This window comes from Dermacentor albipictus, chromosome 10 (genome assembly GCF_038994185.2).
Source record: "Dermacentor albipictus isolate Rhodes 1998 colony chromosome 10, USDA_Dalb.pri_finalv2, whole genome shotgun sequence".
In the NCBI taxonomy this organism is placed as follows: domain Eukaryota; kingdom Metazoa; phylum Arthropoda; class Arachnida; order Ixodida; family Ixodidae; genus Dermacentor; species Dermacentor albipictus.
Genome location: NC_091830.1, coordinates 7925208 through 7944148, shown reverse-complemented (window position 1 = coordinate 7944148; position 18941 = coordinate 7925208). Strand labels below are relative to the sequence as shown.

The 18941-nt window shown below is 45.6% G+C and overlaps 1 protein-coding gene across 1 annotated transcript in view; it reads left to right on the top strand.

Moving 5' to 3' along the window:
- Nucleotides 1–18941, top strand: part of LOC135920403 (lamin-A-like) — a 126245-nt gene that overhangs the window by 94199 nt on the left and 13105 nt on the right. Inside the window, exons 4-5 of the mRNA XM_070527589.1 lie at nucleotides 7540–7651; nucleotides 8425–8574. Of these exons, the coding sequence (XP_070383690.1) occupies nucleotides 7540–7651; nucleotides 8425–8574 (262 nt within the window). The remainder of the gene's footprint in view (nucleotides 1–7539; nucleotides 7652–8424; nucleotides 8575–18941) is intronic.

The following is an 18941-nucleotide window of genomic DNA, read 5'->3' as shown; positions in this document are numbered from 1 at the left end:
TTCCTCGCGTTGGTACCACCACGGCACCACCGGAACTGCATGACGTAGTTGATCCATCGGTATAGATGTGCACGTGGTTGCTGTACTTTTCATGCAAAAGAAGTAAGGTCAACTGTTTTAGAGCAGAGGCCGGTAAATCTGTCTTCTTCTGTAGTCCTGGAATCATTAGATGTACTTGTGGACGGCTCAAACACCACGGAGGAAACGCTGGCTTGGCCGCAGGTGCGTACCCTGACGTAAACGACGCACGATGTGCACTGACAATGCCGCTAAATGTCGAGCAGGGCCTTGCAGCTGTGAGGCTCGCCAAGTGGTGCGAAGGGGTCCTGGCATTATGCCTGAGATGCATGCGCATTGTCTCAACGGTAATGTGCGTAGTGATTGGGTAGTCCTGCGCAAGGGCAATGGTTTCAGCAGTTGATGCACTGCGTGGTAACCCAAGACATATCTTAAGGGCTTGGGCTTGAATACACTGTATCGCACGCAGGTTAGACTTGCAGGTGTTGGATATTGCAGGCAGGCTGTATCTCAGGAATCCAACGAACAACGCCATGTACAGCTGTAACATAGCGTGTACAGATACTCCCCAACTTTTTCCTGCAAGGAAGCTGAACAGGTGACAGATAGCAGTCAGCCGCTTTTTTACGTAATTGACGTGCGGAGTCCAAGACAGGTCTCTGTCAATTACGACTCCCAAGAATCTGTGAGTTCTGCTGTATGGTATAAGTTGTCCGTTAATAGATACGCCGTATCCAGACATTGGCTTCCTCGTGAATGCCACCATTGCGCACTTTCCGCATGAAATTTCAAGTCCTTGTTCACGAAGGTAGCAAGATGTCATTGTGGCAGCCTTCTGAAGCCGAGCGCGAAGCTGAAGTCGTGTCACGCTTGATGTCCAAATGCAGATGTCGTCTGCATAGATGGAAAGGCGTACGGTGCTTGGCAGGTTGTCAACTAATCCACAGAGGGTGAGATTGAAAAGAGTCGGGCTAAGCACTCCGCCTTGAGGGACTCCTCGGCTGCTGTAATGCTCGGATGTCGGGCCATTTTCTGTGTCTACATAGAATGGTCTCCTCTGTAAGTAGCTGCACACCCACATATACATCTTACCACCAAGTCCGACGGCTTCTAACGTGCTAAGGATGGCTTCATGGGTGACATTATCATAAGCCCCTTTAACGTCTAGAAACAGAGCAGCAGATAGTCGCTTACGGGCCTTTTGGTGTTGCACAAATGTTATCAAGTCAACAACGTTGTCTGTTGACGAACGGCCACGTCTGAAGCCGGACATATAGCATCTGGGTAGATTTCATAGTACTCTAAGTACCATTCCAGACGTGTTAAAATCATTCTTTCCATTGTTTTTCCGACACAGCTGGCAAGTGCTATCGGACGGTATGAGGAAATGTCCAGGGGCGACTTGCCAGCTTTCAGAAGTGGAATGAGGCGAGTTGACTTCCATTCTTGCGGAACCGTACCCGTCTGCCAGGAGTCGTTGTACAGGAGCAAGAGTGCCTTCCGAGCGTGGTCTCCTAGCTGACACAGGGCACGGTATGTAATGCCGTCAGGTCCTGGCGCTGAAGAACGCCTGCATAAAGCCAGCGCAGCGTCTAGTTCTTCCATAGAAAAAGGGCATTCCATGCGGGGATCACGTGAGAACGGTGGATGGTCGAGCGTTCCCGTACCTGTTCTATCGGAATTTGCTTCGCCAGCAAACTTTCTGCAGAAGGATTCAGCGACATCAATATCTCTACATTGTAGATGGAGTGCCAGAGATTTGAACGGGTGACGCTGACCAACGGTTGTGCGAAGGCCACGAACAGTCCTCCATATAAGCGACAAAGGTTTTCGCGGATCCAGGGACTCGCAAAAGGATACCCATTGTCGCGAAGCCAGCTTGTTCATGTGACGCTGTATTTTCTTTTGTGTTCGTCTGGCCAATCTCAAATCATAATTGGACTTCGTGCGTCTATATCTTCGTTCCGCACGACGGCGAATCGCTCGGAGTTTCGCTAGTTCGATGTCGAAATCGGTGCGGGAAGAACTCTTCGAAAGCAGATGCGTGGTTGTCTGTATGGCATCCTTTATCGCGCCCTGTAGGTCATAGGAGGTGCCGTCCCGACAAAAGTCTTCCATTATTGTTTTGTATTTAGGCCAATCAGTGCACTGGACGGTTCTGGAAGACTTGGAGATAGTCAAACCTTCGATCTTCAAATAGGTGGGGATGTGGTCACTACCCCGCGTTTCTAAATCCGAAAACCAGTGCACTCTTCTCGAAAGCGAACGTGAAACGAAGGTAAGGTCCAAGCAGCTACTATACGCTGATCCACGCAGATAAGTAGGGCTTCCATCGTTTGACAGGCAAAATTCCAGTTCATAGGCAAAGGACACCAACGTTCTGCCTCTAGAGTTCACTTTGGAGCTTCCCCATAGGTAATGGTGGGCGTTAAAGTCCCCAGTGAGCACCCACGGCTGTGGAGTCGATGTCAATATTCCCCGTAAGCGCTCACAATCTAGACGGCTTGTTGGAGATAAATAAGCTGCAAGAATTGTGAACGTGAGCTTTTTCTTCTTCACTGTTAAGCAAACGTATTGATTTGCTTCGTCAGGAGGCACTGTGTGATGTACATAAGTCAAGTCACGGCGTATAAACACAACGACCTTGCTGCATTCTCCGTGGGCAGAGGACATAAAGCACTCATATCCGGACAGCCTGATGGGAGCTGTCAGGTTGGGCTCGCAAATCACGATAATGGGGAATTGGTGCGTAAATACAAACTGCCTGAAGTCGGACATACGTGACTTAAGCCCTCTGGCGTTCCACTGAAAGACAGATGCATTCTTGACCTCCTCTTGAAACGACGGCAATTTTCGGGCCGTGGTTTTACCCTAGAGCCGCAAGCACCGGACTCAAGGTGTCCAGCACCTGCAGTGCGCTCTGTGCCGACGGGGTCTTCATGCGGCTCAGAAGAATGCGCATGGCGTCCATAAGTGACTTCAGCATCACTATGACTTGGCGATCCTCAGTCGTCGTCGCATCCTCGGTTCGTGAGGTCATTGAGGACGGCGCAATTTGATGTGACTCGGATGCAGGTTGTGCTCGTGGAAGTGTTGGCCACTCTTCAGGAGGTGCGAGTCTTGCCCCTTTCTTCGTTTTCGCAGTGTCTGTCTTTGTGGAAGTCGGCGTTGATACGGTAGCCGCTTTGCCGGAAGATGATGGTGTATATCTTTCAGTCGATGTTACTCTTCGTGATGCTCTTCGATGGCGATGTCGTCGTCGCCTGATAGTAGCGGCAGCCTCTCTGTGTGTTGAATGGTCCCGTACCATACGTTTGAGCACTGCTCGCTCGTTCCTCACCCGCGGGCAATCATTGGATGAGGCGTCATGACTACCATGGCAGTTAGGGCACTTCAACACAGTTGCGCGGCAGGCATCTGCTGAATGAGATTCAGCGCACCGTGGGCACACGAGGTTATTCCTGCAGACACCTTTTACGTGTCCCATCTTGCAGCATTTGTAGCACTGCAGGGGCTTCGGTACGTATGGGCGGACTGGATGGCGGACGTGGCCAACTTTGACGTGTGAGGGAAGGCTGTCTCCCTCAAACCACAGCTTCAGGCATCGTGTGTTGCCAAGTCTTGTGATGTGCGTGATAAGAGTGCCTTCGGTAGTTGGCTTTATTAATATAGGGAAGTCGTCGGTTGGTATAGAAATATCGACATCATAAATGACCCCGACAGTGCCATTGCAGCCTGTAGGTATCATGGATCGAACTTGTACTTTGTCGATCTCCGTTACGTGCCGTAGGCTTTGCAGTGCACTACGGTGTAGAACATCTACTGCTAGGACATTCTTCCGTGAGTTTATTCTCACGTCCTTGATCTCGTTTGGTTCGATTCCCTCAAGAAAAGCAGAAAGGACCTGCCTGTTTAGGAGTCGCAGATTGGACACTGGGTCCACAGGCATGAAGAGCATGGTGTACGGCCAGCGCTGTGGTGTTGTCTTCACGGTGGAGACACTTGGCGACGATGACCTCCGTAGCAGTCTTCTTTTTGTGGTTCGGCTCATGACAAGTGTGAAATCGTCGTCCGACGAGTCGACGCTGTCCGAGTACAACTCGGTTGCCTCGCTGTCCGTGTCACTTGACGCATTGCCACGTTTCCTGGACGCGACACCACGTGATGGCTTGACTCCAGGAAGGTCTCCGAGGGCTTCTTCATCCATTGCCGCAACAAGGGAGCGGCGGCTCCAAGAGTTTGAAAATAAACAAAGCGAGACAAAGGTACAAGCGTTCTATGGTAGAAACACTTCGTCCACTAACTGAGGAATATACAGAAATGGGTAAAGGTGCTGATGAATAATTTTCAGAAATGAAGATTGCAGAGCATCAGTCTCATCGAACGTTTTTATGGAATAATCCTTGCAGCTGTCTTGTTCTAGCTATAAATCTGGCGTAAACTTGATATAAGAAAATCACCCGGTCCTGACGAAATATCAAACGTTTTTCTCATCACATATGCGACCCGGGTGGTAGAGTATTTGTAGAAAATATAGACAGTTTCATTAGAATCTTGTGCAATAACCGACGACTGGTGCTCCGCAAGGATAGTCCCAATTCACAAGTCTGGATTTCCATTAGAAATAAAAAACTACAGACCAGTTTCCCTAACATCCACAATGTGTAAGCTCTTAGAATGTACTATATTTAGGGCGATTATGATACATTTAGAAAATAGCCAACTGCTTCGTGACAATCAACATGGCTTTATGTCTGATCTGTTCACTGCAACTGAACATGTGATTTCGTAAATTCACTAAATATGACGAGTCAAACTGACGCAGTTTTTAGACTTTTCTAAAGCGTTTGATGTTTGGTTTAGTAACTCAACTGCATGCTAATGGCATTGAACACAACATTGTTCGCTGGATAGTATGCTACTTAGCTTCAAGGAAACAATACGTGGCTGTAAATGATTTCATACACTAGATGTACACCAAGGAGTACCAGAAGGGTCGGTGCTCGGTCCGTTGTTGTTTTTGGTTTATATCAATGATATAGATTTATCAGTGTAACTACCTGCAAAGGTAAAGATCCCGCTTTTCGCTGACGATTGTGTTGTTTATACCAGCATTAATCAACCCTCTGATAAAGTCAGACTAAATGTCGCATTGCATTCAATCGGTGCATGGTGTGACAAATGGGGCTTGAAGCTCAACGCTTCGAAAACGTGAGCATAACATTTAGTAACAAAAAAGAAACTTTGGAATTTGCTTACACCATTAAAAATGCTTATGTTAAAAAAACTCGGCGAATGAAGTATTTTGCTTACACTCACGAGTAACTTAAGTTGGGAAACACGTATAGGTAATATTTGTAGTAACGCACTGTAAAAGCCAGCATTTTTAAAACGGAACTATGTCATGCGTCACCCGCTGTAAAGTTAACAGCATACAAGGTTCTCATCAGGCGAAAATTATAATAGGCGAACCTAATCTGGAGTCCGTATAAACAATATTTAATTTAATAAGTAGAAAGGGTGCAGAGCTTGCCCTTGAGGTTTATTTATCCTTCCTATTCGCGTTTCTCGAGCGTATGAATCCTTCGCGATAGGGCAAAGATGAAAAAAACTTGATCATCGTAGAATGGTGTCCAGATCAAAATTTATCTACCAGCGTTACCATGGTCACTTTGAAATACCGCGTGAACGTCACATAACTGAGCCGTCAATGGGTTTTTACCGCACACAACACAATAAAACATTTAGGCAACCATTCAGTTACATTAACATACATCAATATTCCCTGTTTCCTCATGCTATTCCATTAATGAATAAATTACCACATGAAGTAATTTACGCTAATACAACACAATCGTTCGTTCATCTTGTGAATAATTTTTCGTTTGATGAATAGCGTGCTGAGCACAAGGAAGGAAATTAATTCTCGTCTGTGTGTTGTGCTGAAATTAGATAAAATTCTGAATTTAGTGATCTGTTGCGTGTCCGCGGTTTATCACTACTTTGTTGTCGAGTTGCGAACTACAGCTATTGTTCCTACTTCGTATTTATTGTTGATAATTCTAAATTGCAAATGTTGATGTCCCTGTATATTTTCTTTATTGTTCTGTATTTTTCAATTTTTCGATTTCAGATCGTGTTTATTGCCATCGATGTAACCACTCCTGTTTGGGCCCGAACAGGGCCTGCGGTATATGCAAATATAATATAACGAACCGAACACAAATAAGGTGAAGCTGATATGTTTATTGTCGTAAACATCTTGTGAATTTACGCATTAGTCAGACACCACGAGAGGAATGTTCGTTGAACTTGGGCTTCCGACAGGCCCAGCTTCCAAAATTGCTCATTCTGTTCATACCTTGCGCGGTGCCTTGGCTAGCCATAGAGGACTCGGAATCGTAACAACGTTGGCGATGACCCCTTTAAGTTCGCGCACCTGCTCACTGGGACGTCAGGGATTTAGGCACACTCTGTTTGATTAGAGTTATAGTTGCATACGAATAAAAAACATTATTACAGTGCATTCTAAAGCAAGCAGAGACTCAACCTGAAAAACATTTCGAAACATTTCATGAGGAACTACTTCCCAAATCTGAGCAAATAGCAGAAAACTTGTGAGGTCACCCAGATAACATCGCCAACGTCACCTTTACGAGAAATTAACGAAGCAGTTTGGCATGCATTCACTCTGCCAATGATTACGACCATTTTCTTCCAAAAGGAAAGCTGATGTATTTATGTTGGAACATGTTTTGTTGTTTTGTTTGACAGGATCCCACCAATGCATCTTGGTATTCGGTGGCGGTCCCGAATGGATGCATGTTTTGTAGGTTATAGCACGTACGTGTGTAAACAGCGGTCACACTTCTCATTCTGGTCACCGTGGGGAAGATTACTAACCAAGAAACATTTATTTATTTATTTATTTATTTATTTATTTATTTATTTATTTATTTATTTATTTATTTGATGTAAAGTCCCATCGCTGTCGCGACGTGAGGCGCCGTAGTGAAGGATGGCGGATTAATTTCGGTCGCCTGAGGTTAATTAGCATGCACATAAATCTAAGTACACGAGTGTTCTTTGCATTCCGCCCCACCGAAATGTGACCTCAGTGGCCGGGAATCCAACCCTTGATCTTCTCAGTGGCTATGGTGTTGGGCTGCTGAGCACGAGGTCGCGGGATCGAATCCCGGCCACGGCGGCCGCATTTCGATGGGGGCGAAATTCGAAAACACCCGTGTACTTAGATTTAGGTGCACGTTAAAAAACTCCAGGTGGTCGAAATTTCCGAAAAAAGCGGTTTTGGCACGTAAAATCCCATATTTTTTTTAACGCAAGGGGTTCAGGGTAAAACTTGCATTCTATTTTTTGGGTTGAACATTGCAGCTTGTAGTCTTGGGTTGTTTTAACATGCAGATATGAACTTACGGTACTAATTCAACTCTTAAGATATTACTGCTTGGCGAACATCTATAGTTCTGTGTTACTAATGTGTGAAATCTCTTATATGTACAGGCTGAACAAACGGGAACGTGAGTGGTCAGCAGCAGAGCGTCGTGCAACGTCATTGGAGTCTCAGGTTGTGGAGCTGCAAGGGCGCCTGAACCACGCATTGTCACAACTTAAGGTGAGAAACCTGGAATGCCTTATCTTAGGCTCAGTAACATGGTAATTTCATAAAATTTGTACAAAAGGTTTAATTATTATGGAAATCCTGTAGTTGCAAACAGAATGTACGAATGTAAATCAAAGTAGTGGCAGCTTGAAAAAAATACGCTGAAAAAGAGTTTTGATCTTGAAATGCATAAAGTTAGCCCTTAATGTAGACATTTTGATTAACAGAAGCAGCTACAGTACCATGAAAGGAGCTAACTTTCTTGTCAGAATATTAATTTCTTTTATAACTATAGTGTAAGTTCTGTCACTGGGGATGCTTCATTCAGCAGCAGATTACAAGTGTGGTGCAGTTAATGTTGACAGGAATATTTCTAGGTAAGCAGAATGTTCTGCTTCAATTTGTCATGCACATATATTGCATTCCTTGTTGGTAGAACATAAAAATGGTGTTCTACAATGCTTTACATTTCCCTGGTGATGAAATTTTGCCATGGCCTCTGTGATTCCTATAAAGGCCTGATGGCAAAAATTTCTCTGGAGCTGTTCACCATGGTATCTCACATGGCCCAGGTATTGCCTTGGTTTGTAAAGCTTCTTGAATCAATCAGTTGATGCTGCCTGGAACACAGAAGAAGAGGCATTATAAAGTGTTTTTCAGTGTACTTTTTGGTATTTCTTAACAAAAATTGAGTAGCACGTTTGCTCAAGGTACACCTTTCTTTATTGAGGCATTTATACTGTTGCCTTGCCATACTGAAAAGATGCTTGTGCATGTATTTGCAGGACGCTGAGAACGAGCGGGATGCCCTGGCAAAAGAACTGGAGAGAGTCAAGAAAGAACTGCAAGATCAGATCCTGCGTAACACAGAACTCAGCAACCGAGCCAGAACACTGAATGAGCAGCTGGACTTCCAGAGGTCCCTTTATGAAAAGGTGCATTCATTTGCTGTAGTCAAACATTGTGAATGCCAAACATAGAATACGTGTGACATATACATAGCTGCATAGCCTGCATGCGGTGGAGTAATTGGTACAGTAAACTTCCGTTAGTTCGACCATGAAGGGACAAATGAAATTGATCTGATTATCTGGCAGGTCAAATCAGACAAGATGCAGAAAAAAAAATGCTCGAAAGACACCGCCGATTCATTTGGCAGTATTTGCACGAGTAACACGCCCTGAATCAAACATGCGCTCACTATTTATGAGTCTAAAGTAGAAAACTAGAAATGACATTAGAGCTCCTAAACAAAGCAGAAATTTAACGCTTACTATTCTTTAGCAAGAAAAATGGGCGAGGGCAAAATGTGTTGTAGAATGGCGGCCGATTTCCTAAAATTTGCTTCGCTGCGGCACATTTTTTCAATGTCATGAAGCATATGAATGTCTCGAAGGCAGTTTGTTTCCTGTGCAAGCAATTTTCGGCACAATTTTCTTGGAAAAAGAAGCTAACAGAAAAATTATAGGTGCACGTTAGAATCAGGTAAATCCTATAGTCAGATATTGTGAGCTACGGTTATTGCTTGAAAATCTTCCTAGGGCAGGCCAAAAATAGCCGTTTTCGACAGGAGATTACTTGTGTTCAATGTAATCACTGTCCCCTAAGCTCTGCTGAGACACTGCCACTTAAGGGTTCACTATTGGGGTCACCACAGGAATCGGAAGCGTGTGTGCTGACTGATCAAGTTTGAATTATCTGGAGAAGGCCAATTTTAGGATTGAAATAACTAAAGTTTGGGCCCACAGAAATGTATGGGCGCCGTCCGGAACCTTCGATGTCGGGGTTGAAGTAATGTAAAGAATTGGGTTAACCGCAGCCAAATTAGCAGAAGTCAATACAGTGTGTTAAAGCAGAACTGCTGTGTGCCAGCGAAAAGTTTGCGTGATAAAATGACCTGGCAATTTTTCTTAACACATCAGCAGTGTGTGTGTCATGGGTTCTACGTTGGATTATTAGCCGAAATCATGTGCTGTGATCAGTGATGCTGCAAGAAGACATTGTGTAGAAGGCTTTGTGCATGTAACCTTGGCTCGCTGGCTTGAAGCAAGGCTCCCTCAAGAGGAAGAGTGCGCTGGCTTCTGCTTGAAATTTTAAACATTTTAGTGCTGTGAAGCTGTTTGATACATTGCTGATGAAATGTCCACTGCATGTTCTTTGGGCCGCACTTGTCTGCAATGCCCAAACCTGGTAAGGGGAGAGGCCCTTTGATGTGGTCTTACCAGGCTGCATACATTTCACACATTTGCTTTCTTAGCGTGACTAAATCAGGTGCGATTACAAAATATTGCAAGCAGGCTGAACCATATGGCAGAAGAATGTCCATAGCCAGGCTGTGAGATATGTTTTGTAATTAGACTTAGAAGAACAAAAAAAAATGAGGCTAGTAATTCAACGCTCGTCATGTAACGCGTGTGAACCTTCATGTGTGCCTTGTAATACTTGGTGCAGCTTTTACAGCAATATGTTTTGTAAGCTTTAAAAGACAGAAAATTAGCTTTTTGCAGATTCATATTGTCATGCCTGTGGCAAATTCTTGTGTGACTAAACCAGTTATCACAAACATTGCAAGCACGCTGAGCCACACAACGCCCAGCAGCAGAACGCCTTTGTCACCGCGCTGCCGTGGCGGGCAAGCGAGAGACACGAAGTAGCTGCTTCAGTATACCTGACATTCACTGCACGCAAAAGCACGTTTCATCGAACTTCATCGTTTACACCCTGCGGCTGCATCTTCCACACACCCCGTGGTCTCAGTCGACATGTATGCTTGTGCGTGCGTGCGCCTACATCACGTTCGTTTGAAAGTTGATTAATAGTCAAGCGTTGTTTACTTAACATTCAGATGTCCAACCCGCCTTGCTCTCCATTTGCAGCACTGACGACGACTCGAACCATGTGATTTGTGTATTTAAGCGGCTTTACAGCGTGAAGGCCTCTCTTGAAGAACATAAAGCGACAATAAAAGCAACAATAAGTCAGTTTGGCCTGGCAAAGTATTGTTTCGAAACTATGCATAACTATTCATTTGGCACAGTAGGGTCGGCTTATCAGTGAAGAAAATTGAGGCTTTTTTTTCTCCTTTTCTTAAATTTTGCGATGAACGACACCATGACGTAGCGGATTTCGAAATAGTTTCTTGTACTTTAGTTGTTTGCTTTAAAAAACGTCAAAACTTGCTAGATCGAGTGGTTTCTTTAGAATGTAATACAGTCCTTGTTCATACCCACAAATCTTGTTCTGAGTAGATGATGTCGGTATCCATGACGTCATAATGAGCTGTCGCAGGAACTTCCGGGTGGCTTTGCCACGTGCGTTTCGTACTTGAGTCTTTTATGGCTTACCAAGTCACTTCTTACGGTAAAAGTGGCCAGTTTCCTATTCCACCGACGCTATATCCTGTAACGCAACTTAACTCCATTTCAGCGCCCTTTTAACGTTTACGGATGCGAACAAAAGAAAACTTTGAACAACTGAGAGCTGGGCGCGAGAGTTCTCCGTTCTCGGCGTAGTCTCTTCTCACGTTTGATCCTCCCAGTTCCAACTTTTCCCGGGGGCCGATCGACACGCGCTTCTAGCGAACTTTACACCCACTGTCGCCACTCTCACGTTCTCTGCACCAACGCTGCGAGTGTCCAAACCTTTCTCTTCCTCTCCTTTTTAGCATCTAAGTGAGAGCCCCATAGGGGAGAACACGCAACTCGAATCTAACTGCAGTGTCCACGGCATCGACGTCTGAGCACTCAATTAAAATAAAATAGGGAGTGAAACAAGAGTCGTGATAGAGTGAAACAAAAACAACCGCGAGCTGAACGGGGGGGACTCGCTGGGAGCCCATCTGTGTATACACACTGCGCAGTGCTTGCGTCGGGTCGCACCAGGGGGCGTCCTGGTCGGGGCCAAGCGAGAGAGGGCTAATTCGATGCTAATCCAATTGAACGAAAAACTCTGTCCTACGATCTCGGTACGCTCTGGGAATTCTGCGACGACGACGACGGGCTGACTTTGCCGCACTCAAAACGGTGCAGTGCTTGTTTATCCTGTGTGCACGAGGCACGCTCGGTGATGGCGAGGTGACGAATTGTTGGGGCTCATTTAAAGGGAGGCGGTGTCCGAAACGGCGATAGTTGGTATGACCACGGCACGTGACGGACTCACGATGGCGACAGGAATGGCTCGGCGACGATCCCGGTGACACGCACACACGTACGCACACGAGGAAACGCCTGAAGTACCCTTATCAGCTGTGTGGATGGAAAAGTATCGCGTAGGGGTTTACTTACATTTTCACTGCTTGGAGCATTTTGGGAAACCAGTAGCAGCGCATAAAGGGCAAAGCACGGCGAAAGACACAGCAGGGACGCTGTATCGCTACTGATTTTTTTATTGCGAGAGCATGCAGACTGTATATACAGGAATTATATGCATGCACAACGAAATGAGAAAACAAACGAAGTAAGTACAACCTGTTAAACGGGCCATTTAGGTACAAGACCTCAACGTCATGCAACATTATTGACACTCTTCTTGTAGTCATGTGAGCCGGTACTTACACTGGTTAATCTCCCTGTCTTTCGCTTCCTTTTTTCACCTCCTGCATTCTTGTTTAAATACATGTTGATCTTCAACGCGGCTAGCCCCGCATGACTGTTCTTAATTCTCTTTTTTTTCTGTTTTCAAACTTTCTGTTTCACCTACTATGACCACGGTGTACACACAAGGCTCGCAATGAGGTAAGTTTTCGCTCAACGACCTTTCATCTTCACCTAATTGAAGGTCGAATTCGGAGAACTTTTCGTTCGTAAACACTCTTTGCCATTGAGTGGCCACCTTTGCTTATAATTTGTCCAGCATCACGATTGGCTCAAATTCTCTCTTACGAACAATTCTAGGGTAACAGCTTTTTGTGAATATATGGGCCATGCATGTGAACCACGTGCTCCCTTTGCCCTGAGTAACTCATTGCGCAAGTAGCCATGCTACTAGCAAACAACGCTCACTTAACATGAAACAAACGGATTCTCCTGTTTTGTCGTACAAACTTCCTAGACATATTTCCGAAATTTGCTAATTTTCTGTGCCCGTACTCAGAAAGCGTGTCATTAGTAAATATTTCTTGCTACCTCCTCTAATAATATGTCCACGATCAGGATTTGCTGGAGTTTTCTCGTACGTACGATTCTAGCATAAGGACATTTGGTGAATCCAGGCCCTGACTAACATGGGTCAGTCCGTACAACTTTGTAAGGAGACGAAAAAGCGCCACCGACTCAGAAACATTTCGCTGTGCTCCTTAGCCCATGCAAAAATGCATGTACGTACGATGCAACCACAACCCTATCACGCTTCTTTACCGGACAGCTGTTGCTGCTAGTCTGCTTCAACTTCTTTTGTTACTTTGCTACAAGCAAGCAAGATGAAGTAATTTGGGTGTCCGGGCCTTATATAGTGACAACTTGCTGGTGAAGCCAAACCTCAGGGTGCGAAAGCACGATTTCGTGAGTGTTGGAGAAATGCACAATACCACGGTGTCGTTTTACTATAGCCTTGAATGGCCCGAAGAAACATTTAAAATGTGTTCTAAAGAATTAGGGGGATATGGCCGGCAAACATGACAAATATGAAATTTAACTTCAAAGTCTAAAAGCTGCAACTCATTTTCCTTAGGAGGTTCACAACTATAGGTCGATATTCACAAAAAACCTCTTGCGATAGGAGTATTTGTAAGAGCGAATTCCTGCCAATTCTGCTATACATATCATTAGCGAAGTTGGAAAAATAACCAATGGCAAGGAGCGCTTATACGAAAGAAAAGCTATGTGAATTTGGCCCCTGCATTTCAAGCCCAAGCTACTGTATCTAAGCATGTTTAAGCACATGCATACGCCTTGCTTCGGGCAGGATGGAAGCTTTCGATAAAACCCAAATACTAATGATGGTCAAAGCGAAACAAAAACGAAATCCGTGCAATGGCTTTTTTAATCACAATACCAATAAAACATTCCACTTGACTACGAAAAATACTGGTGAGTGCCGGTACCACTTCTGATTCTATGTGGAACTCTCACTTTCGTATATAAGGGTTACCCACCCATCCGATTATTGCCGAGATTAAACAGCACTCAAAAACTAAATGCAAGAAAATTCCCTGCGGGGATTTTTCAACTGTCCCAAGTTTATTTTCATTGCTATCCTCGGTAATAGATTTCATTACATACTTTAAGGTAGCACTATGAGAGAGTGAGAGAGAGAAAAAAAATTCAGGACCCATGCCGCCCTGTGAAGGTGGTTGGACAGCGAAGCTTGGGGGGACCACCACGTACGATATGGCTAGAAAACAAACAGTAAACTTCGGCAAACATTTTATTTTGTAATAATCATCACCACTGCTTTGTGGTCACTATGCTATACGGCCAAATTTTCAATTTTAACCGCGGAAGCGTTCTTTGCCAACGTAATATCAATACACGTTCCATGTGTAGTTGTTGGCTGAGTGGCATCGGTGAAGCACATCAAGGCAAACTCGTCGGTGACGAACGGGACAAACCACCTGTTTTGTGGCTTGGCAATGTCCACGTTGAAATCAGTGACAAAACTGGTGTGGTGTGGTCACTGGCCAGTGCCGAGAAGGGCGTTCGCATGAAACGCTGGATGTCCGATCTGGACGTGTTAAGGTAGATGTACATACATTGTGTCCTTACGGGGCTAGGAGTCATTGCGTTTTTTGCTTGCTTACGAGGGTGTGAGCCATTGCTTCCGCTGGTATGAGCCATGGATGGTGGTGGTGGTAACAACTCTATTGAGACTCTGCTCAGTTATGATCTGGCATGCCCGAGTCCTAGGATGGCCCCTCACGAGGAGCGACCCATTCGGCCCAGGCAACGAGGGATTTTTGTAGTTTTTCATCCGGCGTTCTGAGCTTGATCACAGCTTTCGACATGTTGTTCTCTATATGCACATTCTGCTTGCTTAAGGGGTAAGAGTCATTACTGGCGATGATAGCTTTTGCTCGTACTTTTCTGTCCGCGGACCCGATTGTGTCATTGGTGGGTAGCGGTAACAGCTTCTCTGTAAAAAGAGGTCATCATCATCATCATCATCATCAGCCTGGTTACGCCCACTGCAGGGCAAAGGCCTCTCCCATATTTCTCCAACAACCCCGGTCATGTACTAATGCAGCGGTGGCGTAGAGGTAGAACACCCGCCTCGCGTGCAAGAGGTCCGTGGTTCGAATCCCGGTGCCGGCAATTTTCCACCGGATTTAAAAAAAAATCCGCGTGTTGATAAAATTGCACAAACAGGCCTGGAGTGTGACCTGATCCCGGTGACCAGAACCGGTAACGCACTCCCTCACCAGAGCAGGATTGGCCACCCTGGTGCAGTACTTGGCCACAACCTCCTATATGAACACAACAATCAAAAAGAGGTATTCAAGATCAATGTTAACTGCAACAGTCTACCGAATTCTGCTTTTTCAAGAAGTCAACGATAACATCAGAGTCGGGTATCAGAAATAGATGTATATTGCGTAACTCACAGAGGTGCTTATGTAAGAAGCTTGAAACAGCTCGCTGCCACGTACCTCGATCCGTAACACTACAGCATGGAAAGGCGTGCTTTCTTCATGCGTCTTAATGGTTAAAAAAAAGTTCAAGTCAATATTTTGTTTACTTTTTTGACAGCAGACCTTCAAAATTGAGGTGCTTCAACAGGCTGAAAACCACATCTTTTACATCCCCCCAGGTCACGTTTCACACGTTTGTAACCGTTCTTTTCTTTTCTGCCATCGTGCTCTTTTTCTGAAAACATGCTTTCAGGCATAACAATCATATAGCCTTCTGCTTTTTCTGAAATCACAGTGCACAGCTGATTATCAGGGAGGAAGTTCACCGCAGATACAAGTGTTCTTGATTTCACTAGAACGTCTGCGCGGCGTTGTCCCTTTCAGAAGACAACAGCTATCCTGATTCTCTTTCAATTTCTATAACGGGTGTTTCTCTTTATAGAAGCAAAACTTTGAAAAAGTGCTTGTGCAGATAGTACAATCTAAATTACTCGACCGAGAACTGATGACCACCTTTTCGAGAAATTTAGATCAAGGGTTAGAATTGTGCTGTCGCACAATTCTAACCGTGTATAGTGTTTATATGCACCGTGTAACACAGTGTATAGTGTTTATATGCATCCATGAAATAATAAGAAAGAACTTTGCTTACATCACATTACTTTCGGAATAACTCAGCTCGCTGTTAAAATTCCATCATCATATTCTATTTTTCCAGAGTTTACAGCGGCAACGTTACCTCTTCCTGCCGACCAAGTGCTCTCCAGGACTGCCACCAATTTATTAACTATCCTTTTTTCTACTTTGTTTTAGACGGTGGTAGGCAGTGTCACCCGTAGTTGGGGTTTCAAAAAGGCATTCGCATGACATTTTCAATTTTGCATCATTTTTTTGCGTTAAATAAATTTCCTCAACCTCGAAACCCTATAGCAGGGTCACGCGCAACTCGACCGCCAGCAGAGGCCAAAATCGAGTTTACTGGGAGCCACACTGGCCGCATTAGATTTAGCGGGAAACGTTGCATATTTTGCTTGAAAAAAGGCACTTCATTTGCTCTTATCCAATGGAAACATACTGGGAAAGCGGATGTTGGATCCCATAACGGACGATGCGCCACCCCCCCAAAAAACGTAGTCTTGGCGTTAGTAACGTGAAGAATACCTTCGGTTTGCATGCGCCTTTCTTATCTGCTTCCAACAAGTGATCCTATGCATCCACAAACATTTTATTGCTTTAACCACTCTCACTCTGCGAACGCAGTTCATGTTGGGCATTACGTTCTGTGACAAAATTGACTTTTTATTTTATTTATTTATTTATTTTAGTTTTTGTAATCGTATGGCCATGCTCCGACTGCAGCACCAACACGTCATAGAAGCCTAAGCTCGACCACGGGCCGCTGAATATCTGCTCGCGGGCCTTATGTTGCGCTGCCCGACCAAAGAAGAAATTCTGACAAGCCTCAGAGCTCACCTAAGCAATTTACTATAACGTTTCTGCAATCCAGGCCCCTATTCACAAACCCTCTTGTTCAAATATACTCTTCGGCATTGGTCGCCCGACTTCGCTAACGACGTGTCCAGCACCATGATCACCTAGAATTTTCTTTTCTGAACAATGACAGCATAAAGAGGGTTCAGTGAATACGGAGCCAGTTTCGGTTTCGCTTTCCAGGATGTGTGTGTGTCACGATGTAATGACAAAGAAGGAAGTCAAGTGGCAGCATAACATTATGGCGTCTTGCGCACTTACTCCGGCTCGCTCTGTCACCTGATATATGTTACTATACTCGTTGCGCGACCCTGTAAAGAAGCACAGCAGGCGATCGAGCGAACCATGGAGTGGGAGTGCCGAAACGTCACGATGTTCTGCTCACAGGCGATTCCCTTGTGCATCGTGACGTCATGACACGTACACCTCCTACGAAACGCAACGCAAGCTGGTCACGCGTATTCACAGAAAACCTCATATATGGTAGAACTGCTCGCCAGAGAAAATCCTAGCTCGACTCGGTACCAGTGGCGCAGCAAAGGGGGGGGGGGGGGGGGGGGGGGTCCCAGGGTGCACGGGGCCAGTAGGGGAGGGGGGAGGGTGTCATATACGTCTGAAGACACCCGAAAATTGTCGATATCCTCGCCTTCCTCGACTACACCCGGGGGAGGGGGGGGGGGGGGGAGGCGACAGAAGAGCTAGGGGCCCCGGGTGCCAGACGACCTAGCTACGCCACTGCTCGGTACTCATGCAAACCACTGATTTACGGGATTTAGCATATATGTATTTCGTCTCCGTGCCGCGATCATATTTCTTCATCATTTTTATTTTCCGCTCTTTTTTTTCCTCTTTTAATTGTGAAGAGTACCATGCCATGACCATACCTACTCAGGCCACTCTCTCTACCTTTCCATTATAAAGTGTCTATTCTCTTTGAAGTACGATGGCTCAGTGGCTACAGTGCGTTGTGCCGAACGAGGTGGCGGTTTGCATTCTGATGCGAACGGGATGCAAAAATTCTCATAGTACCGTGCTCTGGATGCAGGTTAAGGAAACCCAGTTGGTCAGAGTTAATCCGGAGTCCGCTACTGCGGCGTCCATAATAAGCCACTGTGTAATTTCGGGACGTTAAACCCAGAACTTTTCATTCTTTGAAGTATACGTTATTGTATACATTCTACCTTCTGATTGGCTGCATGCAACTTCACACGTACGAAAGTATACCTCGAACATCGAAGTATTGTCAAGAGAAAGCCATATTGAAGCAAAAAAAAAAGTGTCGGCAACAGTTTAGTAGAATGTAAGAAAGCTTTTCTGATGGATAACTTCCCCAGTAGTGCATGGTTTTGGCGAACCGGCTCAGTGAGCCGCGCTTGGGCGCGGGAAGCTGTCCCGCAGCAATCGATGCCGTCGTCGCCGGCGCTAGATGGTGCTGTGAGCGCGAGACCCCACTGGCGGGCTGCTGCGGGGCTCGGCTTAGGGCTTGGCTCGCGGCTCGGCTCTGGCGCCTTGTAAACTGGACCCGGGCGCTCCGCCGTCGACGCCGCTCAGAGGAAGTCCTCGAGCCGGGAACGATCCGATTAGCTTCGATTCTGAGCCGCTCGCGCGCTCTCCGCTGCAGACGAAACAAATGGAGAGCACATTGCATCAGAAGATGGGGTCTTCGATCTAGTGGAGCTCGTCTGCAGCCTTCTGCTTCACTTGAAAGAGACTTTCGCTATCGATTCTGAAAACTGGCCCGCAGATTCACGCGCTGGCGACTGAATGCGCATGCCGCTTGAGTGTATAGGCGACCCGGTTCGATGTGTGAGACGCCGCTGATTGTTTGACTGAATTTGGCTGGCCTCTAAAGTGGCCCGAAGCGTTTCGTCTTCTTTCTTTCGTCTGTTCCATAACTTCAATACGAGAATGCGCCTGCTAAACGAGCGCCATAAGGTTACATTACACAGCGAGCTTCAGCCAAAATCCTTTTTCACATTAGCAGTAGACACAGTAAAACGGCAATCTTCGGCTTTTAAAACCTGCGCCGTTTCCCCGTATGTAAAGATTAATCGTGCATTTAGGTGTCATTTCCGCGCGGTAATGCTGCGTATCGCAGAAGCGCCTTATTTTGCCATGCTAAAGTCATTCGCTAAATGATCATACTTTCTATAGCGTACCACCTTTGATTTCATGTTGAGTCACATGTCTCTTTTCTCCGTATTTTGCGTTTTAGCATAGCGAGAACAGTGGCGTTCTTCTAAAACA